Genomic DNA, 26,077 nt, shown 5'->3' with positions numbered 1-26,077 from the left:
GCAAAATTATTTTTCTAAATGTACTAATGAGCCAATTAAGCTGTGTAAGATATAATTCACATTTTTATTGAACTTTGAATTCCGTTTTTGTTAAGTAAAAGACGAAGGATTTAAGTAAAAGATGAAAGAACTGTTATATTCATGCAGTGAGTAAACAGAGATGGAGTCTGTTGGCAGGCCATGATCTGCTCTGAAATCTCCCCTAGCACAGCGTCATTACAAATTCACAAGCAATCTGCAAACACTGTGATTACCAGGCCACTGTCAAAACTATGCAGTATTAGAACATAATGTGAACAAATGGGAAGTATTTTCAGGCTAAAATAAAGCTCTTAAATAAAGTAAAAGAAATGAAAAAAAAAAAAAAAACCTGAAAGATTTGCCAGAGCTTTCATCAGTAAAAAAGGATGCCTCCTATTTAGCATTTTGCTAAGAGGTTTAATCAGCTCAAGAAAGGTAAATAGCCATTAGCTTAAGCCCAACCATGACATCTGCAGGAATTAGGGCTAAGAGAAGTAATTGCAGCATATTACAAGGTGTGTTTAGAATGTTTTAGCAAAGACTCAAAAAGTACACATACATGGGGTGATTTCACAGCACAGTCCAAATTACTTCTTAAAAGAGTTCATTAGCCATAGTGGACTGATGAAAGAGAACAAAAACTGGTATCATTTCAGATCCTTTCCTAAAAGTCCTCCATGGCCTGTGTGTTCGACTTCTCTCATTTCCTTTACAAGCAAAGCACAATACCTACACTTGTCTAAGGATTTTAGATTCCATTGCCTGGAATAATAACAACACATGTAGGGACTTTTGATTAGGACATTGGAGCCGGTTACTCCAGGTCATGGTATACTTTTGAGTCTAGCTGTCAAGAGAGCACAAGCTGTGTGCTCTTGCTCTGCATGTATACAAGAAAGAGGGCATTCATTAAAACAAGAGGTTGTTATGAAGGTATCCGTTTGACTGGATGCAAGCCAAATGCTGCCTTGGTGTATTTCGGCAGTCACAAGAGCGCGCACTGGCCTTGAGACATTTCACCTTGGTCAAAGTAGAATTCAACCAGCATGATGCTCAAGCATTTAGCAACTGAAGAGTAACACTATGTCCACTAACATATGCATGGTCAGTTTGCTGTTGTCCTATTTGAAGTATCTGAATTGCTTTGCTACAGTTATACTGGTGAAAAGTTTGCATAAGTAGTTCAATGAAGAACCTATAGAGTCTACGGCACCAAACCATTCCATAAAAGGTTCTTTCAAGAGTTCACACTTAGATATTGCTTAATAATAATAGCAGGTTAGGCATGCTGTCCCAGGAGAGAACCCTGAGCTTGGAGATAATTGAGCCCAGGGCTCCCGCCAGGTCACTGAGCATGTAAGGGGGTAGGAGATCAGGTATCTCTCGAGAGCTCGCCCTGATAATGGAGGAAAGGAAGAGATGGGGTGGATTCCTCAAAAAACAAAGATGAGGGAGTAATTTTATAGTGAGTCTGGAATGATCCGATTGGTTTACTAATGATTACAGATGAGAGGCCAGTTGTGATCAATCATATCATGTGCTTCTCTCGAAATTAGTTTGTGAAACTACTTAGGTTAAATAATATTAATAATGATAATAATGATAATAAAATCATACTAATACTGGGTTCACACCTGCTTGAGTTCTGAGAGTTCTGCTTGTAGATATAAATAAACAACTTGAGTTAGCGTTCAGAATCAACTTCTTAACATTAGTTGTGCGGTTAACTTCACTTTGCACTTTAAGTAGTACTGCTTACAATTGAAAAACTGCCATTTTCTTAGTTTTCCTTTGTTGTTTGAAAAGAGATTTGGGCTGTTTCTCAATATGCGTTCTTCAGCGGTCTTGCGTCCTCGTGTTCTCGTGCAACGTCATCATCAGCTGCCTAAGTTCAGTTCCAATACTCAAGACCGCAAGTATGGAGGACGCGTGAAACTTCCCGGATGTGTTTTTGATATCGAGGACGCACCGATGCAGACTTGAGCACCGAACTCGCTCTGGAAGTCCCAGAAGTCATTGCGACTGGAGGTGGGAAGCGCAGCATTTTATTTAGATTTATTATTAAAGTTCAGAAATATCACTTATTTACCTCAGGAGTTTCCCTAAATGAAATGGTGAAAGTAAACATTAACATGAACATCTTAATAAAGGAATAAACACATTAAGAGCTGTTTGTTTGCTGAAATTCGTATTAAAATCTGTTTTATTTATATTGTGCAGAGTATATTTCTAATGTTTTTATGCAAAGTATGTATTTTGAAGAGGGGGGAAACAATAAATCATTGTTTGAGTGCTGTAATGTTTAAATAATTTCCATTTAAAACGCGTGAAGGTCACATGACCATCAGGAAGAACGCAGCATCCCATTTCTCAAAGGACGCGTTCTCTGTCCTCGTGGTCTCCTGAGTTTGTTCTTGCAAGGACACCTGGCAAGACCGATCTCCACAAGAACGCAAGTCCGTTCTCTGCGTTCTTGGAATTGAGAAACAGCCATGGATTGGACAGAAGCTAGCCTGCTTCATTTGGAAAGACACTACATTCATATACTATACTGTTGAGTGCACAAGTGAATAAGTACATAGTGCATTAGTGCATAGTGTATAGTTTGCTATTTGAGGCGCAGCTTTATTAGAAGCTTGATTAGCTAGCCCAGTTGTGTCTAATTAGGGTTGGAACTAAACTTTCCAGAATACCAGCCCTCTAGAACCAAGTTTGGGCATTCCTGATGTAAATAAACAAACAAACAAAACTTTTTTTTTAAACTTTATTCTAGATATCTTTATGATTTTGGTTGACAGAAAAAGCAGAAACATTCTTTAAAAAAACATTCTTTTGTCCTCTGCAGAAGAAAACGAAGTTTGAATCAATATGGGGGTAAACAAATGACAGATTATTAATTTCTGGGTAAACTGGCCCGTTAAACTGCTGCAAGTTGTGTCTTTTAATTTTTTCTGTGAACACTGCTAAACCCAATTAGGATGATTTAAGATTCTCTTTTACGGATTTTCCTACGTTCCATCCACTGAGGTGAAAAATGAGTTACATGAGTATAATTTAGATTTCTTGCATTTATTAAACAGACACTAAGCGATTTGACTGAGTGAATTACAGTTCTTCACCAAAGGCAATTATGGCCATTAAAAAATTAAGGCTCCTATATTTTATGACTTTCAGTTCGTTTGTGAAGATTCCGTTCCTTCCTACAGGCTCCCAAGTGAGAGCAAAAAAAGCCTAGTGGTTGCTATAAATGAGGCAACATTATCATACAGTAAACGTAACGAGGGAGACAAATCACATTAGCGTTTAAAGAATCCAAAGGGGTCGAAATCTCCAATCAACCGTCGGTACGCCCGTGATGGCCCAGGGCCCAAAGCTAATGCTTCACACATTTATGAGAACACAGCCTCCTCCAACTCTTCAGCATGGCTATGGGAGTTTCAGGAGTGTTTAACAGCCAGGATAAGTAATGGTCACCGCTCTCTGTTCCTTAATGTTGATATATCTCTGCAACAGGACAGGTGCTGCAGCTTTTGGTTCCTCAGATCTCTGCAATTAATCTAACATGTCATGTGATGAACTCGGATGAGACTCCGACCCGAAAGACATGAATAATACAGCACATTAAATCTCACTTTAACGACTCCAAACCTTGAGGAAAACTGCAAAAGGCCATAAATTGAGATGCTAATAACAAGCGTCCAAGTAAAACTTCTACGTCTAATGTTGAACTTGCGAGCAAAGATATTGACCATATGTGATTCATTTGCACCGGTATGTTTCAATTAATCATAGCCAGGGTGGCAGACGCCGGCATTCGGCCTTGTGCCACCTGAGGAAGAATTATCTCCTCTAGCATGACCCAATGGTAAATAATTAGAGCAGAAACCGATCCCCCTCATTAATATAGCTTACATTAGCATCATTCATTGGCCTAGTTACTACGGCAGCCAGAGGTGCGCGAAGAAAAAGAGAGATGTGTCGATTGAAAAGACTCACATCTGGCAAAGCAAACCGAGTTTCCACCATCATTGCTGTCGATTTTGTGGCTAAGCTACATTTGGCAGAGTGGATGTCTGACAGAGGCGGAACTGATTTCGTTTTTCTCAATGGCTGCGGCAGCATGGAAGGGGAACAAAGGATCCCGAGGTCTAAAATCGGCAAATGGACCTGCAGAATGAGAGGTCTTTTCTGCCTCATTGATGCCATATGGAATAATGAAAAAGTTACACAAAACCTAACAGGTTTCTGTGGCTCTTTGACACCGATGATTAAGCGAAACTACCCCACTCATTGCACACTGACTCATCAGAGCCAAGTATGGATAATGATGACAGATGATCCCAATTATGAGGGTGGTAAATATTAGGGTACATCACAACTGGACCAAAAAAATGAAAAGGCTCTTCGTAGTCCGTTTAAAAAATAATTAAACACCTCAAGGACACTTATTAGGTCTTGCTCGGGTGTATCCCTTTTGGGAAAAAGTGAGCAGAGGGTATGTTAAAATATTTGCAAGGAGGCATGGTTTCACAGTGTAGCCATTAGCAGCCTCTTCTTGTCTGTGTGGTAATGTTGGATGAGAACAGCAGGGCTCCAAGGCATGAGTCTGAAGAGATGGAGAGTACGCAGCCCCCCTCTTCCATCAACAGCCCGAGCCCCTTCTCAACCAGGGCCGTCTCAGATTCACTGGAGTGTAGCAAGCACTGGCACTGGCCATCTGGGTCAGCCCTCCAGAATGAACTCCATGATAATGCCAGTCTTCAGCATGACAAATGGTCGACTCGGACTGTGAGTCGCACATTTCAACTCTCACTTTCTCAAGTTAGGCGTCAGTGAGCCTGGTGGCTGTTCTTTCTTCTCTAATAAGCTATTTGCTTTCTGATGTGCTCACTCAAAGACAAATATGCACTATGTTATATAAAATAGCATTTGGTTAAATACAGACATATTGAAGAAATTAACACAGGATGTGATGAATTAATCAAAAGTATCAGTAAAGACATTTATGTTACAAAAGAGATCTGTTTCAAATGAATGCTGTTCTTTTCTGTTCAGAGGATTTATTCACTCTCATTCCTAAATCATATAAAAATATGATGATATAAAAATATTTGATGAAATCAAATAAGCAGACATAAACCTCAAACACCAACTGCAGCTGGTTTGAATATGTAACGCATCCAAGAATCATAATGTTTGAGGTTAACTTTGTCATATTTTATGTAGTTTTTGCAGATCTTAGTCAACCATTTGATCTTGTGCTTTCACACAAATATTATCATACTGACAGACATTTCTCTTGGTCTGAATGGTTCTGGTTCTTGGTTCTGTTATGGGTTATCACTAATGTATTGGCTAAAATCAGTATCTGTTGATAAAAAAGTAATGTTCTGTTAATCATCCTTAAAACTATTGGTTAAAAGGCAAGGTAATGAATAGGGCTGATGTTAGTGGCTACAGTATGTTGATTAACATTGGATTATACGGTAAATACAGTGCATTTGCAAAGTATCCATAGCGGTTTACCTTTCCCACAATTTTTTATGTTACAGCCTTATTCCAAAATGGATTAAATTCATTTATTTTCATCAGAATTCTACACACAATACCTCATAATGACATTGTAAAAAAAGTATTTTGAAATTGCTGCAAATGTATTAAAAATAAAAAACCTGAAAAATCGCATGTACATAAGTATTCACAGCCTTTGTTCAATACTTTGTTGATGCACCTTTTTCAGCAATTACAGCCTCAAGTGATGACACAAGCTTGGCACACTTATTTTTGAAACATTTTTGCCCATTCCTCTTTGCAGTACCTCTCAAGCTCTATCAGGTTGGATTGGAAGCATTGGTGTACAGTGATTTTCATATCTCTCAAAGTTAATCAATAGGATTTAGGTCTGGGCTCTGGCTGGGCCACTCAAGGACATTCACTGAGTTGTTGTGAAGCCACTACATTGATATTTTGGCAGTGTGCTTTGGGTCATTGTCCTGCTGAAAGATGAACCGTCGCCCCAGTCTGAGGTCAAGAGCACTCTGGTGCAGGTTTTCATTCAGGCTGTCTCTGTACATTGCATCATTCATCTTTCCTTCTATCCTGACTAGTCTTCCAGTTCCTGCTGCTGAAAAACATCCCCACTGCATGATGCCACCACCACCATGCTTTACTGCAGGGATTAGCATGGTGATGAGCAGTGCCTACTTTTCTCCAAATGTAACGCCTGGCATTCACTCCAAAGAGTTCAATTTTATCAGACCAGTCTCATCAGACCAGAGACTTTTGTTTCTTATTGTCTGAGAGTCCTTCAGATGCCTTTTGGCTGGCCTGATTGATACATTGCTGCACAGATGGTTGTCCTTCTGTAAGGTTCTCCTCTATCCACAGAAGAACGCTGGAGCTCAGACCACAGGTGAACTCCGATTTAGCTGCTGAAACATCTCAAGAATGATCAGTGGAAACAAAATGTACCTGAGCTCAATTTAGAGCTTCACGGCAAAGGCTCTGAATACTTCTGTGCATGTGTCTTTTCAGGGTTTTTTATTTTTATTAAATGTGCAAATATTTCAAAAAAAAATCTTTTTTTCACATTGGCATTATCGGGTATTTTGTGTGGAGAATTTTGAGTAAATAAATGAATCCATTTTGGAATAAGGCTGTAAAATAAAAAAATGTAGAAAAAGTGAAGGGGATGCCCTTCCAGCTGCAACCCATCTTTGGGAAGAAATGACTTAAAGATCACAAATCAATCACATGTTTTTCAACAGTGTGTTTCTTTTCTTCAAGTTTTATCAGTAAAAAAATCTGTTCATGTTACTTAACTGCGGCTACAGTACAGCTGATTTGTCCTCATTTGTCTTGATTTTTCTTGTTCGATTATGGTTTTAAAAAAATCTCCTTGAAGTAATTATACAATTCAGGTTGAAGCACACCTTTGGACTAAGTGAATTGTTTAGTAATAGACCTATAATTTCATCATAAAAGCATAGACTTTTATTAATATTTTGCATACATTCTAATAAAAGGACTGAAAAATGAAAGAAATTATTGCCAGCAAAGCGTACATAACAAAACAGAGGGGGCTGACCACCCAGAATGATTCTTGATGGCTGAAGGATGGTTTTGTTAATCTACACTGATCTGCATCTTAAATAGAAAAATGATAAATAGTAGTCAACATAAAATATTTATATATAACAGTAAAATATTTTGTGTGATCTTTATTTCTTTAAAGGTCATCTTTGAGAATCAAAGAATAGTTCAAACAGTTTACTGTATGTCAGATTATGCACTTTATTCCTCCAAACATTGAAAACAAAATGTTATTAATAAATGAGATGCAACTGGATTAATGTATTAATTTACTGAAATATACATAGGCTACTAACTACTGAAAAAGCTAACCCCCTGATAGTCTATTTATCCATCAGACACTGGGTTACTAGTGATGACCAACTTTCTTTAACGTATTTTAAATGAATTTCCAAAATTCTAAATTGTGCATTTAAAAATCCTTCATTTAAAAAGTAAGTATTAAAGTTCTAACCACTGAATAATAATCGTAAAAGCAGAAATCACTCTAAATCATCTACAGGGTGCGAACTACAGGGAGCTAGGGTGAGCTTGACAGCCCTAAATAAGGCATGGGCTCTTCTGACAACATAATTTGTGAAATTGTAGGGGGTCTCAAAAATATTGACAATGTGTTATTCTGATGTGCGGTTTCAGTATTGTGCAACGTTAGTATAGATTATTATGTGTAAAGTGCAAAAATATCATTAATTCAAGCATGATGGCGATTTACACCTCACTTAAAAAAACAAAGACTACACATGCTATTCTCATTATGAGCATCAAGATGTGGGGGCACTGAGGAGCAAAGTCCAGTCATGTCAAAGACTAACAGCCAACGCAATCTCACGGCAATCCGCAACTTTTTGATTTAGTGGTTAATTCGTATGAATTCATGATCAAATTTGTACAATTTAGTACAATTTGCTCATCACCCACTGACGGTTGGGTTTAGGGGTAGGGTTGGGTGCCACGCCTCCTTTTTAAAATCGTACATTTTCATACGACTAAACTCGTATTATATTTGTACGAATTAGCCACTAAATGACAAAATGTAAAATACTTACATTTTCTTGTAAAATCAGGCTGGACAGCCAGATGCTTTCATAAGGACGTTGAGACACTGCTTATTCATTTTCCGAAACAAATGGCATGACGTTGTGTTTTGTTTTATTTAGTTCATACAGTGGGCCAATACAATGTTCTCCTTTTTTTTAAACACCATGACATTGCTGTAAAAATGTTGGACAATTAAGATGAAAGCAGGGTAAACTTCACAGAACCCCTTTCAATGATGTTTCGTTCATTTTCCAATTCGCCATTCTGTTTAACCAGAGTGATCCTGTGTGTTTCATAGCCTACTTAAAACTTTTCTTATGAAGGGCCATAAAGCAAACTTGATTGAGGGTGATGAGTAAATACACCAAAATGTATTACGTTAAAGTTACCATAGGTAATTTTATTTTTCTAGAAAAGATTGCTTTATATTAACTAATACAGAGTATATTTTTGTACATTTTATAACAAACGTATTATATTAAAAACAAAAACAATCCCATTTACAACAGAATGGAGTTCAGTGGAAAACCGGTTTGGCCTTGATTTCCTCGACTGTTTTCTGTCTTCTGTCCATCAAGTGACAATATTTACATTTTAGAAAATCTAATTTATTTATGGATACATTTAATTGAAACATTTAATTTCAGTTGGCTTTTTTAGCTAAGCAATTAAACAAAAAAGCAAACAAACAAAAAGAAGGTTAGGTTGAAATGACAATCTCTGTTAAAGGCATTTGCCCCAACGCTCCCCATCACTCTCTTCCCTGATGGGATAGTAGGCTAACTCAAAGGTTACCATGGGCCAACCTTGGCCCGCAGGCCTTAGTTTGGGCATCTCAGGACTACATCATTGTTGCAAGAGACTCTCAAGATCAAAGCAACCCTTCCACCACCCCAAAAAATGGGCTCCCCCAAAGGCCACCGTATAGTTCAAACACTGATCACCTGTATGATTTATGTACTTGTGATTACACAAAATAACAAAATGGATTCTTGGATGGATGTACAATGGATGTACAAATTAAATTAAAACCACATGCATCAAAGGCATAATTGAGCCATCATAGGCAATTTATTTCATTAGTCTTAGATTTTCGGACTCCACTGCATATATTTTAACGGCAAGCAAACATGTCACCGAGTTGAAACTGGGGAAACAAGCTAAAAACAGTGTGGCCCCTGACCTCCCACTGCTGCCTATGACAAGTCCTCCTTTGACTAGCCCTATCTGTTTGCCATTCAGAGCTACTGCAGCCGGAGATGCATAAAGAGGGGCAGCTATCTGGTACAACACACCGCAGAGTTTGCTTTTTCTGTTGTCCTGCTAATTTGCTTCAAGCTGGGAGAAGTGCTGATTAAATAAGTCGGCCGGTGATTGAGCGCGCGTTTGGCCACACCGCTTCCCAGCTCCTCTGCTTTGACAAACATGTTTGTTTTTCTCCCTAACTCGGGTAACTCGATGTTCTGGGTGTTCTTTTTGTTTCTCAACAGACAAAGAAAGAGGCTTTGTGTTTGACTATCTGTCTGCCATTGACCTCCAATGGATAACTGCATGGCAGAGTGAGCTATATGTATTCAAATAGTCCGCTTAAACTGCAGTATTTTATAGCATTTACTACCAAAAACAATTTATTGCTAACTTATGCTCCAATTATAGTGTCCTTTGTGTTGTTCCCCAAGAGTTAGGTCATATAAAGTTAGCATATTCTTCCCTATATAAGCACTAGCCTGTGGCTTATATTCATTGTTACCTACCTCTAGGAGGATTTCTTTGTATAAGCACAAAATAATGAGACGCCAATGCCAGAACTCTGCACAAAATGTAGCGAATATGTTATTTTTATATTTATTTTTTTTGTTTGTTTCCCTCTCTCTAGTGAGGCAGACGTCTGTTTCAAGCTTTCATCAGCATAATCCGGTCTGATATAAGCACTACCCACACCAATGTTGCCAAGCCAATAGCAAAATCATAATAGATTCAATTGTGGATGGATACCGTGACACCTAATTTAATTAATCTCCAGTGAATTTAATGAATATAAATTTAGCATTTCAGAAAGTGAGTTCCTGTCAGGAACATCAGCATCTGTTGTGAACACAAGATCAGTATGTAAAGAAGCCGATCACAGCTTTAGATGTGGGCAGATAATAAAGCAACATCACACAAATAATGTGGTGTGTGAGGGTTTGTGCGCATTCTTTGATATCCAATTTGCGTTCAAAAGGCTGATGTCTTTGATTGTCATGATTGGTTGGAAGTCCCAGAGTCTCCGTTGTCATCTGTGACTAATGAATTTAAATGGATAAGAAATTGATCAGGCTTGCCGTAACCAGGCTGTTGCGATTCTTATCCATAAGCTATCAATTATGCTATCCTCTTGTCATTTTACAGGTTTCCTCATATCCCCGGCCATTGATTGGATGAACATAACTGTAACTAAATAGCAGAGATGCCCGGTAATGCTGGCACTGGATTTGACTGATGTTTCATGTGAGGCAGAAAACATCAAAAGATTAAAGGGCTGATGTTGAGATTCAAGAGAGCAGATTCATGTCTGACTGCTTTGTGTCGGTAAAAACAAATCGGTATTGGTTTGATGGTTCATTAAAGGGGTGTGCGTATCCTTTCACTTTCGCTCTGAGGGAAGAGGCGGTTCAAGTTTGAGCTACAGGAGGAAATGAGTTACTGATCTTTCATCGCTCACTAGATCGTGATTGCTCTCGCCTCCCGTGACCCAACTATAGAAAAACTTTGCAAAAGGATTGTAGTCAGAAACAAATTAACTTTCTTGCAAAATAGCTTCAAATTCCCTTTTTTTAATCTTATTGCAGCATTTGAATAAATCATGATAGCCGACGAAGCTGAACCCTTATTATGTGAGTGTTTCATCTCAGCATGTGGCATTTGCTTTTTCCAACTCTCATACACTTGAAGAGTACTTGATAACACTTCTCACATCCATCTCACTATAATACAGCAATAATCCACCACTGAATACACAAAAGGCTCTTAATTGAGTTTGTAACCAACAAATTATCAGTTGTAAACAAAATAAATCAGACTAGAAAATCTGCTTTATTGCTGTAACATTTCACTAATATCAATGTGCTAATATGGGCAAAGCAGCTACACTTACCGGTCACTTAATTAGGTGCACCTGTCCAACTGCTCATTAATGCAAATTTCTAATCAGCCAATCGCATGGCAGCAACTCAATGCATTCAGGCATGTAGACATAGTCAAGACGATATGCTGCAGTTCAAACCAAGCATTAGAATTGGGGAAAAAAGGTGATTTAAGTGACTTTGAATGTGGCATGTTTGTTGGGTATTTCTGAGTATTTCAGAAACTGTTGATCAAATGGGATTTTCATGCACAATCATCTCTAGGGTTTACAGAGAATGGTCCAAAAAAGAGTATCCAGTGAGCAAAAATATCCATTGAGCAGCAGTTCTGTGGGCACAAATGCCTTGTTGATGCCAAAGATCAGAGGAGAATGGCCAGACTGGTTCAAGCTGATAGAAAGGCAACAGTAACTCGTTGCAACTGAGGTATGCAGAGGAGAATCTCTGAACGCACAACACGTTCAACCTTGAGGCGGAGCGGCTACAGCAGCAGAACACCACACCGTGTGCCACTCCGTTCAGCAGGAAACTGAGAATTCATTTCGCAAAGGCTCACCAAAACATTGGAAAAACATTGCCTGGTCTGATGAGTCTCGATTTCTGCTTCGACATTCGGATTGAATTTTGCATCAACAACATGAAACCATGGATCCATCCTGCCTTGTATCAACGGTTTAGGCTGGTGGTAATGGTGTATTGGTGTGGGGAATATTTTCTTGGCACACTTTGGGCCATTAGTACCAATTGAGCATCGTGTCAACGCCACAGCCTACCTGAGTATTGTTGCTGACCATGTCCATCCCTTTATGACCACAGTGTACCCATCTCCTGATGGCTACTTCCAGCAAGATAATGCGCCATGTGATAAAGTGATAAAGTGTAAAGTGATAAAGTGTAAATCATCTCAGACTGGTTTCTTGGACAAGACAATGAGTTCACTGTACTCAAATGGTCTCCAGTCACCAGATCTCAATCCAATAGAGCACTTTTGGGAAGTGGTGAAACAGGAGATTCGCATCATGAATATGCAGCCCACAAATCTGCAGCAACTGCGTGATGCTATCATGTCATTATGGACCAAAATCTGTGAGGAATATTTCCAGTACCTTGTTGAATCTATGCCACGAAGGATTAAGGAAGTTCTGAAGGCAAAAGTGGGTCCAGCCCAGTACTAATAAGGTGTACCTAATAAAGTGGCTGGTGAGTGTATCTTTGTGTCTCCCAAGCAATACACAGACTGCATAAAAAGCTCTATCGGATGCGAAAGCAAATAACAAATAATGCTAATATACACTGACGTCATAGAAAGTGAAAAAATAGGTCTGTGCAAGAATATATTTACCAAATTATTACCTTTAATCCACAGTCTTGGCAAATAGCCTGGACAGTCTGGAGCACTAGCATTCTGTCGCAAGTCAGCTGCATCTTGAATGGCCTGAGGATAAATAATAAAGAGCATTTTGTCCCTTTAAAATTTAAAGCCATGCAGTTAGACCAATATTATATAATAAAACTCTTTAAATTATGTTCTGTTAAAGCAATATAGTGAATAAGAACCAGTTTAACATTATTTGGCCATTCAAAACATAAGCAAGAATAGCATTAATACATGAAAAATATATATATATTTCTATCTAATTTCCTGCATTTCATAATAAAAGTTTATTTGAGTTTAATTCACCACGTTTACAACTATTTTTGTCTGTGAATTTGTGGGCAAAAGTTTAGAGATGATTGGAGAACAAAAAGTATATGCACAAGGATCAAACTGAGCAACCAATGCGGTGACTGATATTTGTAGCCTTACTAAAATGTAGCCATCAGACTCTGAAGCCCTCTTCCAGCATGTTCAGTATTCCCTTGGCTCCAGCTCCATTCCAGGTTTTCTACTTCTCAGCCAGTTCTTCCCACTGAGCAGAAAATAGCAAGCTGAACCCTAATTAGAAAACATAAGCATTTTACAAGGTGAGTTTGTATTATTTATTTAATTGTTATGGGTAACAAAGTTACATTTTAGATAAATGATAACAATGAAAAAGCCTAATCCTAAGACTTCATTGCAATAACCAATTGTGTCACACACATCCGGAAAAGTAGAGTAAAATCATTTTACCTCCTAGCTGCAGTAAGCGTCATAAACACAATTTAATAACTTATACTTTTGCTCAAAGTATAGTTTAAGAAGCCATTTTCAAGCTGCCATATGATCAGTTAGGTTTCTATTTAGTTAATTATTTGATGCTATATGATTGTGTTTATGGTTGGGTCAGTGGGAGTATGGCCAGGACTTTGATATTGTGGCTTTAGTTCATGATCATTAGCTTGCTCCAGATTTCATTGATGTCATCAGTGCAAGATGGCAGTGACAAAAATGAATAAATTTAAAAAAGAATAATATAATAATCAAGGGCCCCTATAGCAAACAAAGACAGTCAAAAAAAAAATCTATTACAAAAAAACATATAATAAAAAATCCTGCCCCAGACGTATATAAAGAAGAATATAGTGAATTAGTAACCGAGAGATAAAAAAATAAATAAAATAAAGATCACATTTGTGATTGCTTGCTCGACTCAAAAACAATGTTCAGAATTGTATATTTAAAAAATAATTGAATATATTTAAAAATATACAAATAAAAAGACAACTACGTGATTTTTTGGTTATTACTTTTAGCCAAATATTTCTTTACGTTTAATATGTTTCAGTAGCCTATTTCAGCGCTCAGTTGCAATACAAAACGAACCCGAAATGCGTTGGAAGCCCGACAAAAAAAAAAAAAATAAAATAAAAGGGCAAGAGAGAAAAAGAGAGAGAGAGAGTGCGTGTAAGAGAGAGAGAGAGAGAGAGAGAGAGAGAGAGAGAGAGAGAGAGAGAGAGAGAGAGAGAGAGAGAGATTATTCATTACTGCAATTCCTCCCATAGGTTCCAAAGGAAAACGGAGCTCACTACATTTTGGCATAAACAATCAGATGTACCAATTATGGCAGAGGAATAGGACCTACTTTGGTTGTGAAACAGCAGTGTGAGGAGTGTGTGTGTTTGAAAGAGTGAGAGAGCGGGGAAAGCAGCGCGCTCCGGGCATTTGGCGAAGGAAGCGCGGAAGTCGGGAGCGCATCAGCGGGGCTGAAGCTGCGGTTCTCGGACGCATAATGTTGCGTAGATACTTCAAATCCTCTCCGGGATCAACCGCTCGTCAAAATGTCGCTTTTTAGACCACCCGGACTAAAGGATGGCCGGAGTGACTCCGTTAAGAGTCTGGAATTATTTTTTAGTTTAACTGGGGGATGCTTATTTTGAGAACTCGTACTGGAGACTAGAAGACTTTAAAATGCTGCCCGGATGGGTCAAAGCCTCTTCGGAAAAGGTGAGGACTAACGAGAAAAAAAAAAATAATAATAACACGTTTATAGAGAAAAGACGCGACGAAATAATTAGTTTCCAAATTAATTTCCTAATCAAATTAATTGCGCCTTAGCGTGGAACTGCACAGATAAGCTTTTTTGTCATTACCAATCTTTTAAAATCACATTAAAAGTAGTCTTTTAAATAAATAAATCAATATCGTGAACACTGGAGCCGATGGTTTCCAGGAACTCACTGATGTTTTAGGCATGGTAGGATTGTATTTTGTGCTTGTTTACCAGTTCATGACTGTTTCTCCTTTAATGCAAATAAACCACCCTACATTAACTACTAAAATATGCTATGCGCAAATATAAAGGTGTAAAAATGAAGCCATCCACTAATTTAAGCACAAGATTTAAAATAAACCATAAATGGCTGGTGCTCAGCCTCAGTGTTACCCAACACAAACACAAACATCACAGTACACATACATATCCCTATTCATTATAAACTTTCTCTCAGAAAAATGACACTCAATTTTAACCTATTTGTCATTGTAATGTAAATTTAAATATTACAATAATTTATTTATAGTGGCAATTGTTCTGTCCAATAGTACAAAAGATCTTAATAGGAAGTGAAAGAGATAAAAAGAACATTTCAGAAGCGTGTTTATTGCACTGAGATGTCAAGCATTTCCATGAGTGATTTTCCATGTGTGCACATCCACACCATACACAAATCAGCTACACTTTCTGCACTTGAGCCTTTTTTCTTTAGCAGTTCAATTCAATTCAGTTCAGTTCATCATCCTACAATGATAGTTTAACTTCTGGATGAATATAGTCAGCTAGTAAGTAGATTGGAGTGACCAAATAGCCTTCAGTATATACTGTAATAAGAAAAAAAACATGCAAGATCCTTTTTTTCTTTGCTGAGATTTTGCAAAAATAGATTATAACAACTATTGTCTCATAAAAGAGAGGGCAGAGTTTTAATGAATGTATGTGGACATGTAAATTGAACAGAATTAGTGTTATAGAGTGTAGTGCCATGTATATAAAAGCATGCCTGCATGGGTGGAAATATTGTTCAATATTTCCAACGTGATATATTGAACAACAAAGGCTAGATTATTCTTCCAGACAGCTTATAGATTAGGACATAAGAGGCCTCGATTAATATTTATTTATATAATTCTGGCTATCAGGCTAACATTCATAAAACGATTACATAATTTGCAACTATTATGCTCTACCTTGTAAATTTGCTGCTAAAATGGCAGATGCATATCATGAGAGAATTCAGAAGCCAATGTCTTATTGACTATTTCATATGTGATATCATGGGCAGGGCTGTTTCTCTTTCCCGTGCACTCCCCGCCAATTTAATAGAGCAGTTCTCACTGTCCCCAGGTTCAGAATCATTATTACTGAGAGCAGAACTCTGTGCCAGAGCATTGGAGAACAGACCTGTCCATCATCATGGCATTTGACAGATTAAACACCTCAGTGCCCTTTACAAGTCTGAGAGCGTGGAGATGCTGATGTCGCCAGTCACCACTCTCTCCTCACAGAGAGCAAGTGTGAAGCACTGTCCTGCTTTATTGCTATAGCTGCTCCTTTTATTTTTCTTACTTTTAGTACTTAAAATAGACCATGTTAACTAAATCAAAATACCTTTTATGTATATAAAGTTTAAAAAGTTTATATAATAATAATAATAATAATAAATCTTAATTTCAAAATATAAATGTTGCATTAAGAATTATTATTATTGCAGCAAGCCGCCATGTTGCTTGGCAACAGTAAACAGCCTATAGTCATGTAGTCATATGTAACAAACTATATTAGGCACTCAGAAGAATACACAGTACAGTGCAAACAGACTTTATTAAAATGTTGGAAGAGCAACAATATCTAAGCTGAACTAATAATCTTGCATGAACATACTTCATACATTAATTTGAGTGTACAAAATATACTTTAACATAGTAAATGAGGTGTTATTTTCATACACAGTGAACACGCTGAATTGTTGACTGGACTGACAAACACAAATCCAATGTTATGACTTCTAAATAAAAATCTATTCAGTAAAATGTTGAAGATAAATGAAAAATTTGAGGAACTAGTCAATAATAATTCGTTTTCTGATAGTGTGGTTTATATCAGACTTATTAATTAATCTACTTCCTTATTAAACAATAGATACTGAATAAAAACAATGTGCAATAGTGATTTTTTTTACAAACAAGGGCTTTGGTGTGGCAAAAAGATTGTAACACCCAACCTGAAATTAACTAATGTTTATCTTATCAATCAGTTAATGCTAAAAAAGTAAATATTATGTTGTGATTCACACATTTTCTTATGGAAAATATCAGAAAGAAAATAATACTATGATATACTACGTACTAGGTTGTGACAATGAAATAGCATCTAATCTATTTTTATCTTCCTATAAAATAGGTAAGTGGCTCAAAATGCTCCTGGTGAGGAAGGTTGTGCCTTACGGGAATCGTCCAGCTGCGATGAGAGAGGAGGTCATCTCCGATGAGCCCTCCATTCTTACTGCTCTGGCCCACACACTTTGAAATCATCTCTCCCTAAACTCAGAGTGACAATGTGATGAGCTCTGCTATCATTTCCAGCCTGAGCATGGACGGAGGGATGAGAGGGAGTCGCACGAGTTAATGAGACTATTGCTCTTGTGTTGGGGAGCTTAGGACAGGCAATTACAGGAGGATTACCCAGCGACTTCAACATCGCATACTCTCCACCGAGGCAAGCTTTGAGATCCGCTAAGAACTCCAGTGTGGTGGATTTTATTTGATTTTTTTTCTCACCCTTTTTAATTACGTGCACTGTTGTTGTTGTCAAAAGTTTGTAAAGTCTTACAAAATGGAGGTACAGATCCGAATGTGGAATAAAGACCTGCCAGCTTTGATCAGCCCGTGGATACCGATACTTCTAGGTCTTCACATGCATTTCTCCTGGGCCACAACCTGTCCAGAGGAGTGCCGCTGTGACAGGACCTTTGTTTACTGCAACGAGAGGAGTCTAACGTCAGTGCCTCTAGGGCTAGGAGAGGGTTATAAGACTCTCTACCTCCACAACAATCAAATCAACAATGCTGGATTTCCCCTGGAAATGCACAATGTTGCCTCAGTGGAGACGGTGTATCTCTATGGCAACCAGCTCGACGAATTCCCTGTCAATCTTCCCAAAAACGTGCGGGTGCTCCACCTGCAGGAGAATAACATTCAGACGGTGTCCAGGGCCGCCCTCGCACAGCTGCTACGCCTGGAGGAGCTCTATCTGGATGACAACTCCATCTCCACTGTGGGTGTGGAGGAGGGGGCCTTCAGGGAGGCCATCAGTCTCAAGACCATTTTCCTTACCAAGAACCACCTGAGCAGCATCCCCATCGGCCTGCCCGAAGAGCTAAGAGAGTTGCGGCTAGATGAGAATCGCATTGCACTTATAACCGAGGACGCTTTCGAGAACGTGACAGGTCTCGAACTTCTTCTCCTGGACGGGAACCTGCTCACGGATGAGGGCATCACCCCCGGGTCTCTCCAGACGCTCGCTAATCTCAAAACCTTGTCAATGGCGCGGAACTCCCTCACGGTTCCTCCTCCTAACCTGCCCACAGAGTTTCTAATCAAGCTGAACTTGCAGGATAATCAGATGAATGAGATTCCTTTGACGGCCTTTCGAGGCCTCCATCGCTTGGAGAGACTGGATATTTCAAACAACCAGCTGCAGTCTCTCACACAGGGGGTCTTTGACGGCCTTCACAGTCTGAGACAGCTCACTGTTCGAAACAACCTTTGGCTCTGTGACTGCGACATTAAATGGGTCATACTGTGGTTAAAGTCCCTGCCAGCTACCCTCAACGTCCGTGGCTTCATGTGCCAGAAACCAGAGAGGGTACGTGGCATGGTAATCAGAGAGCTAACCCTGGAGCTCATCCAGTGTCCTAACAGCACCGGCACAGTCCCACAGCCCACACTGCTTTCTTCCTCCACCGCTGAGTCAGCCACTCAAACGGCCTTCACACCCGCACGCACCCAGCCTACACCCAGCCCTCCACCTCTCACACTACTCCTGCCGACTACAGGCGAAGATATAGAACAGAGGACAAATGATCCTATCGGCCCGAGGCAGGAGTCGATGCGCATCTCCTTTGTGGTGCTTAACAGTTCGTGCATTCAGGTAAGCTGGGTATCAACATTTGCCGTCACAGCCTATAAGGTGACCTGGGTCAAACTGAGTCCGAATTTGATAACCGGCCCCATGCAGGAGTCACTTGTGGAGGGCAAACTTGATGGAATCACACTGAGAAACTTGGAGCCCAAGTCCACTTATCGTATTTGTGTGGATCCACTAGATGCATTCAATAATTATCACCCGGGGGATGATACAATTTGCTCAGAGGTGACGACAAAGTCTGCTTCTTTTCACTCTGGCGATAACGCAACTGGGCCTGAGCAGGCAACCCAGCAGGACCCCAGCTCGCCTTTCCTACTGGCTGGCCTGATTGGTGGGGCAGTGCTTGTGGTCCTGGTGGTCCTGTTGAGCATATTCTGCTGGCACATGCACAAGAAGGGAAGGTCAGATTCATCAAAATGGAAATACAGTCGGGGCAGAAGAAAAGATGACTACTGCGAGGCGGGGACTAAAAAGGATAACTCTATTCTGGAAATGACTGAGACCAGCTTTCAGATAGTTTCTTTGAATAACGAACAGCTGCTCAAGGGGGACTTTCACATCCAGCCGATTTACACCCCTAATGGGGGTGTTGGATTCAGAGACTCTCAAAGGAGAAACAATAGCACAGCATACTGCAAAAACAGTGTTCCAGAGTCTGACACATGCCATAAATGATGATTTTGAGCCGATAATGTCCTTTGTATTCAGATCTGACTCTTAAATGCACTGTATTTCAAAAGACAGACTGTACAATATGTAATTTATATTCTGAACAATATCGCCTTCTTTTTTATCGCTTAGTAAAACTTAAATGATTTAAGAATATTTCGTTTCTATGTTGTGTTAGTACAATCCAAGCTCATAAAAATATGGCAAGTGGATCTTAGCAACAACCAATCTTTAAGCACAAAATCAATGTCAAGTGCCCCATTTTTAAAAATAATTGAGAGAGAGAGACAGTGTGTGTGTGTGTGTGTGTGCGAGAGAGAGGTCTGAAGAACAGCAGGCAGTTCTCACTATGACCACAAGGTGGCATCTGTTCTCATCACCACTATTCATTTGAGACCTCAAGCTACAATCTTTGATTCAGCATCTCATATCTTTACTTAATAGCTCAGTTCACAGGGACAATACCTGCAAAATAGCTAAAAACAATCCTGGGTTGATGCAGGACTAGAATTAATGAATAGATTTTAATTTATATTGTAAGAAATTCAGTTCCCTTATAGCTGCACTCCTGTGTGGAGATACAAAACATACTAACCGCTCTGCACTACAGCAGATCTGCTGTGACAAATGAAATATCTTCATAGAAGATCTAGGCAGTGTTTACTGCTGTTTATCTGTGTTTGCATAAGAATTGCATTCAAGCTTAAGGAGATACAGAAACTACATTTCTGGCATTTGCTTCTGTATTGGATTCATTGTAGGGTAGAAAGAAGGTCTTTATAGATACAAACACAGTCATGCTAAAAAGTCACATTGCAACAGGTCCACTTTACAGTAAGTGCCCGTTTTTTTTTTTTACTGTATACTCTGCTCATTGTTTTACACATTTAAACTCTACAGCAGGGTTTTTCAAAGTCTAAGACAGTGGGCCTCCCTTTTGACACAACTTATCCATTGGCGCCCCCCTCCTTTTTACACACACAAAAATTCTGGAGGTTTTTCTGCGACCTCATCATGCTTGGTTTCAAGGTGTCGCCCAAGTTTAGCGGGTCTCATGCTGTCATTAGCCAAAATATCTTGACAAAACACACATAAAGGTCGTGGTTCATCAGCTGGTCCTGTCCATGTAAATCGTAAACTTAAATACTGATCATCATATCGTCGTCTTTTGGGTTTAAGCCCTGAACTTGAAGGCTTTGAATCGGGGGTCTCAGTAACCAATCTATTGTATTAGCATGCATATACCTGTATTAGTGGGCTTGCCAAACAGAAGCGAATTCACAGCTATGGCCTTCTGGGTAAAAAAGGTTTTCTTATTTTTGACATATTATTTATTTTTTTTAGCTTTGTTTAATTAAAATGTTTAAAAATAATAAAAAATACATATAATAATTAAACTTAATAATTATATTTTTATTATATATTTTTTTCCGCGCCTCCCCTGACATGCTCTGGCGCCCCCCAGGGGAGGCGCGCCTCACACTTTGAACACCCTGCTCTACAGTGATTAAATAACCCAGCTGACATTTTAAAATATGATTAAAAGAAATGTTCTTGCTCTATAAAATTAGAAATTGTTCTTCAAAAATAGCCAATTGAAAATACATTAATGGTAAGGGAACATGCTAAAAAATTACCACTATTTTAAATGAGTACATTACAAATCAAATCTAAAACCTCTTTAAATATGCTCGTAGAAACTCACACTGCAACAGTTTTGGCATTTGGAAAATAAACGATGAAGTTAGACAGAACTTGTAACTTTTATTTGTTTCTTAACTGCACTCCCAGTACAGCGAGTGAAGATTGCAGCATTATAATGTCTCTGAAATGAGATTTTCTCAGAGCTCTGAGCAGGTGTCAATGAGCCATAGCACAGCAATAAACACGATTCTGGAGTTAATACTATCATTGACCAGTTTTATGACAATTCTTCGCCTGATCTGGCCCATTTTCCACTTCTGAACCCATCCCCGCATGATTATATGATGCTATACATGTAGTCATGTCGTTTTATGTCGTGGGTAAAATGCTTTTAGGCATTTACGATGTGCATGTCTAAAGCGATTTACTGCCATAACTTACATAAAGTAATAATGTGAATACAGCATGAATGACCACAATATATTTTTAAAAGTTTAGCTCATTAATGTAAGTTAATGATTTAGGTATCATAAACTGACAATAGGGGTGACACGGTGGAGCAGCGGGTAGCAATGTCGGGTAATAGCAAGAAAATCACTGGTTCAAGCCTCGCCTGGTTAAGTTGGCATTTCTGTGTGGAGTTTGTATGTTTTTCACTTATGGGTTTCCTCCGGGTGCTCCGGTTTCCCCCACAAGTCCAGAGATACACACTATACAGTAGGTGAATTGGGTATGCTAAATTGTCTGTAGTGCATTTGTGTGAATGAGAGTGTGTAGATGTTTCCCAGTGTTGGGTTGCGGCTGGAAGGGCATCCTCTGCGTAAAACATTTGCTGAATAAGTTGACGGTTCATTCCGCTGAGGCAACCCCTGAATAATAAAGGAACTAAGCCAAAAAGAAAATGAATGAATGAATGAAACTCGGAATATAAATTATACATTTTCATACCATAATTGAAATCAAAGTTAAATATTAAATGTCAATTTTATTTTCATGTACAATATAATACTGTCAATTAAGCGTAAATGTATACAGTATGTGTCAATTAAGCGTAAATGTATACAGTATGTGACCCTGGATCACAAAACCTTGTATGAGTTGTATGAGTATCTGTGTTGCCATAGTCAAAAAAATAATTATTGTCCCCCAAAACGTATTGGAATATTATGTAAGCATCATGTTGAATGAGGATAATTCGTAAATTTGCTTCTGTAAATGTATCATAACTTAATTTTGACCTAACTTGAATTTTCAACTTTAAAGGTGATTTCCTCAGTATTATTATTATTATTATTATTATTATTATTATTATTATTATTATTATTTCAAACCCACAGATTTCAGATTCTCTAATAGTTGTGTCTCAGCAAAATATTGTCTTATATGCTAAAAAAAATAAAAAATAAATATGATACAGCACATAACATACCGAACATCTTATCTTAATCACCATACAGCAACAGAAAGCTTATTTATTCAGCTTTCAGATGATTTATACATTTCAATATTCCCCTAAAAATATCTACAGAACATGACTGGTTTTGTTGTACTTGGTCGCATATGGCTTAAAATGTCAAAAGCCAAAATAATCATTAACCTATATTAATTTAGTAATAGCTGAATCACTTTGCCATTTTTTTAAATAGTTTTTTTATTGAAATGATATGAAATAATACATACAAAGATTTGACGAGGCTTTTTTTTTGTTACATTTCCCCTTTGAACAACCTTCCTCCCCTTCAAAAATAAATAAACAAATAAATACATTAAAGTAATAATAAATTAAATTAATTAAATAATTACATAGTCACAGAGTTTTGATAGTACAGTGAGGAAGTTTTTAACGTCAATGTTTGCCCATTGAGTTCGCTTGCACTATCCGATTGTACCATCTGAACTATAGTTTCCTAAAAACGTATGCTACACAGCAAAATCCTCTCAGGAAAATTTACTCAGTTCAGAGAATATTTGGTCCCTCTTTAAATAAGGGCAAGCAAGTTGGTAAAAAGTAAAGCTGTTGTTTGTGGAGTTGCTTAATAATCTTCTGCTGAGATTTTGAGAAATTCAATGTATTATATTTCAGCTGATTTCATCTAAGGCTGTGACTGAATTTTTTTTTGTTTCTCTTCAGTGTTTCTGCTTATTTACAGCAGGTATTCATCATCAGCACTCAATCATCACCCAATTAATCCATTCAATGTCTCATTAACTTGAGTAACATCAACTGAATTTAGAGAGGGACTAAATACTATTTAAACTGATTACACTTTACTGAGGATTTTGCTATGCAAGAAAACGATAGTCCATTACAAAAATCCAAGACAGTAAGTCTAGTAACAAGACAAATGCATAAAATAAGATAAGTCAGTCACAGTAAAAAAAAAAAAAAAAAAAACATACTCAAGCATTCTAGAAAACCATATTAATATCAGCCAGCATGTACTGAACTATCAAACTAGTCACTGAAACTAACATTGGAAGACAAACTTTCATTCTCTTCAAATTTCCTTCAAAATATCGCTACAATTACAGCATATATGGATAGAACTGGGCTATTTTTTGATGGATTGCATCATTAGTTTGGCTTCACAGTATCTGAGTAGTGCAATTTTGTGGCTAATAATTTACATGCATAAATAACACAATAAACTCGCACCCAGAGCTCCTCAGCATGACCTTTCACTCCCATCAGGCAGTGTGTGCGCGAGACAGTAATTAGCCATTAAATCAGTACATCTGGGCCTTCCAGCTGTGTGGTCAGCTTTAAACGAGCTACAGAATAAACCATCATTCTTCACCTCTTGCTGTCCCACCGCAGAGACCCAGGGAAAGGCCAGGAGTGCCCGACTGCTTTATGAGTTCAGTCGCTGGGTTCAGAGCAGCACCCATTTGTTATTATAAACAAATATTGGAGAGAGCCATCTGACTGCATGCTTCATTACAGTCAATTCATACAGCAATTATTACTGCATATGAACATATCAGTAAGCTGTTCTGTTCACTGCATACTGTTTGTATCTGTAGTTTGGCTGGAAAAACTTATATGTTATGTGATTTCATATTAATTAGTGTAACATTGCAGGTTTAAACGGATTGACAAAAATCGTGGGATAATTCTGGCTTAAGACTTCATGCTATTATTGTCTGTCACAATAGTCACTTTGACAGATAATGAGAATTTGAATCTTAAATTCTTCCTATTCACTGTAAAAAAATGCTGGGTTCCATTGAAATACTTCATGTTGTCCCAACACAAACCAATTAAGGTAATTCAATTGTTTTACAAATATAAGTAGCTTGAACATGAAACAATTAGTTACCCTCCCAAAAATAAACTAAGAATTGTGTTGTTTTAACTCTTTTTAAAAATATTTAGTTTAAACAAACAGCAAATGTCTTTTTTTGAGTGTGGCAAGAAAAATATCAGACTTCATTACTAACTCATTTCTTTCTACTCTTGAAAACACTTAGGCTGCATCCAAAATTGCCTATTACTCAGTAGTTACTGCATTAGAATTTAAATGTACCACTCGGTTGTTAGAAAAATACATTCTATACAGTGTGAATGTGAGGAGTATGAATTGAACTCGGATGTACTACATTCGTCATTTTGTCATCATCACGTGACCTACCCGAGCCAGTTGCGTCCAGTGCTTAATTTGTAAATGAATAATTACTAGAACAAAACCAGGAAATAAAAGTTACCGTGACTGACGTCCACCACACAATTTCAGTTTTTCCGGAACATGACGCTATTAAACGGTGATAGCTCAAAAACCATCACATCAATCACATTTCTGAACACTCTTTGATTATTTTGTGCCATAAAACGTTAAAGGCCAGTCATGGACATGCCCTCTCAACTCTCCTGTTTTTCCAAGGATTCTCCCGTATTTTACAGTTCTATTCTGCTTACATCCCATGAAGGGGTGTTTTGTCACATTTCTCCCGTATTTTCAGTCTTTCTCTGAAGGATGGCAATAAACATTAAATACCCGATTCTCACTATATGCAACTGAACCATCAGGGGCCGCCTCTTGCTCTTAAATTGGAGTCTGCTCTGTGCTTTCATTTTATTTAGCCATGAAAACACTTTGAAATAGATATAAACACGGCGGGATTCCCTTCCTTTTTATTACAGGTGCCGTTCCACCTCCTATGCATTGCTCAAAACAGCCATATAGCGGTGCGTGACTGTCAGCTGATAGTGATAAATAGATGCTGTTTTCCAAACAGATTCTGTACACACGATTTGAAACTAAGTGAAAGTCTGGGTTTTGGGTGTGTATGAACAGGCATATACACATAACTAATAATAATAATAATAACACCTGAAGATGTCCATCTTGGTGTTTTTTTTTTTTTCAAACACAACTTATTTTGTCCTAAATGAGCGTAAACAGTAAGGAGATTTGATAACTTGATTCTATGAACATACTTTTCTTTCATAATGTCACCTATGTAGTATAACTAACAATTCATTTTAAAGTTGCTGTATGCAAGATTGTAGTTCACAATTAAAAATATTGAATACGGTTTTGTCACACAGCACCTCCTCATCTCACTTGATGCCCATGCAGGTTGCCAGATTTACACCAACAGGAATGGTGATCAAGCTGATCAGTCAATGTTTATGTTTGTAATAATTTCATTGTTTGCAAACAAAAAAACGCCTCATGAATCTGAAACTCATTTGCTAAGGTCATCTAGAGGTCCCAGTTTTGGCTGTGCCTGCAAAAGTTTGAGGAAGCACTTCAAAAGTGTAATAATTAGCTGTTTTTCCGCCAAGGCAACCCAAGGTTTATCCAGTTGGTTAAACTGACAGTGGGCAGGATTACACAAACCAAATTGAAGACAGATATTCTGACACACAACACACGTTTTTAAAGCAGAATGAAGAACTTTAAATGAGCTTTTCAGATA

General features: G+C 38.1%; 1 protein-coding gene and 1 long non-coding RNA gene across 2 annotated transcripts in view; one reads left to right on the top strand and one right to left on the bottom strand.

Moving 5' to 3' along the window:
- LOC141378549 (uncharacterized) overlaps positions 1-26,077 on the bottom strand; it is a 239,466-nt gene that overhangs the window by 99,774 nt on the left and 113,615 nt on the right. Inside the window, exons 3-4 of the long non-coding RNA XR_015513292.1 lie at positions 13,084-13,212; positions 12,630-12,711 (exon numbers count right to left, since the gene is read on the bottom strand). This is a non-coding gene — a long non-coding RNA (uncharacterized LOC141378549). The remainder of the gene's footprint in view (positions 1-12,629; positions 12,712-13,083; positions 13,213-26,077) is intronic.
- On the top strand, positions 14,176-19,666 carry si:dkey-87k14.1. The gene is made up of 2 exons (XM_087290315.1): positions 14,176-14,643; positions 17,096-19,666. Exon 2 carries the CDS (start codon positions 17,528-17,530, stop codon positions 19,514-19,516), a length of 1,989 nt encoding a protein of 662 aa, XP_087146441.1. The 5' UTR covers positions 14,176-14,643; positions 17,096-17,527; the 3' UTR covers positions 19,517-19,666.

This window comes from Danio rerio, chromosome 17 (genome assembly GCF_052040795.2).
Source record: "Danio rerio strain M-AB ecotype USA chromosome 17, GRCz13ab, whole genome shotgun sequence".
Taxonomy (NCBI): domain Eukaryota; kingdom Metazoa; phylum Chordata; class Actinopteri; order Cypriniformes; family Danionidae; genus Danio; species Danio rerio.
The sequence above is the reverse complement of the archived record's forward strand: the minus strand, read 5'-3'. Positions and strand labels throughout refer to the sequence as shown.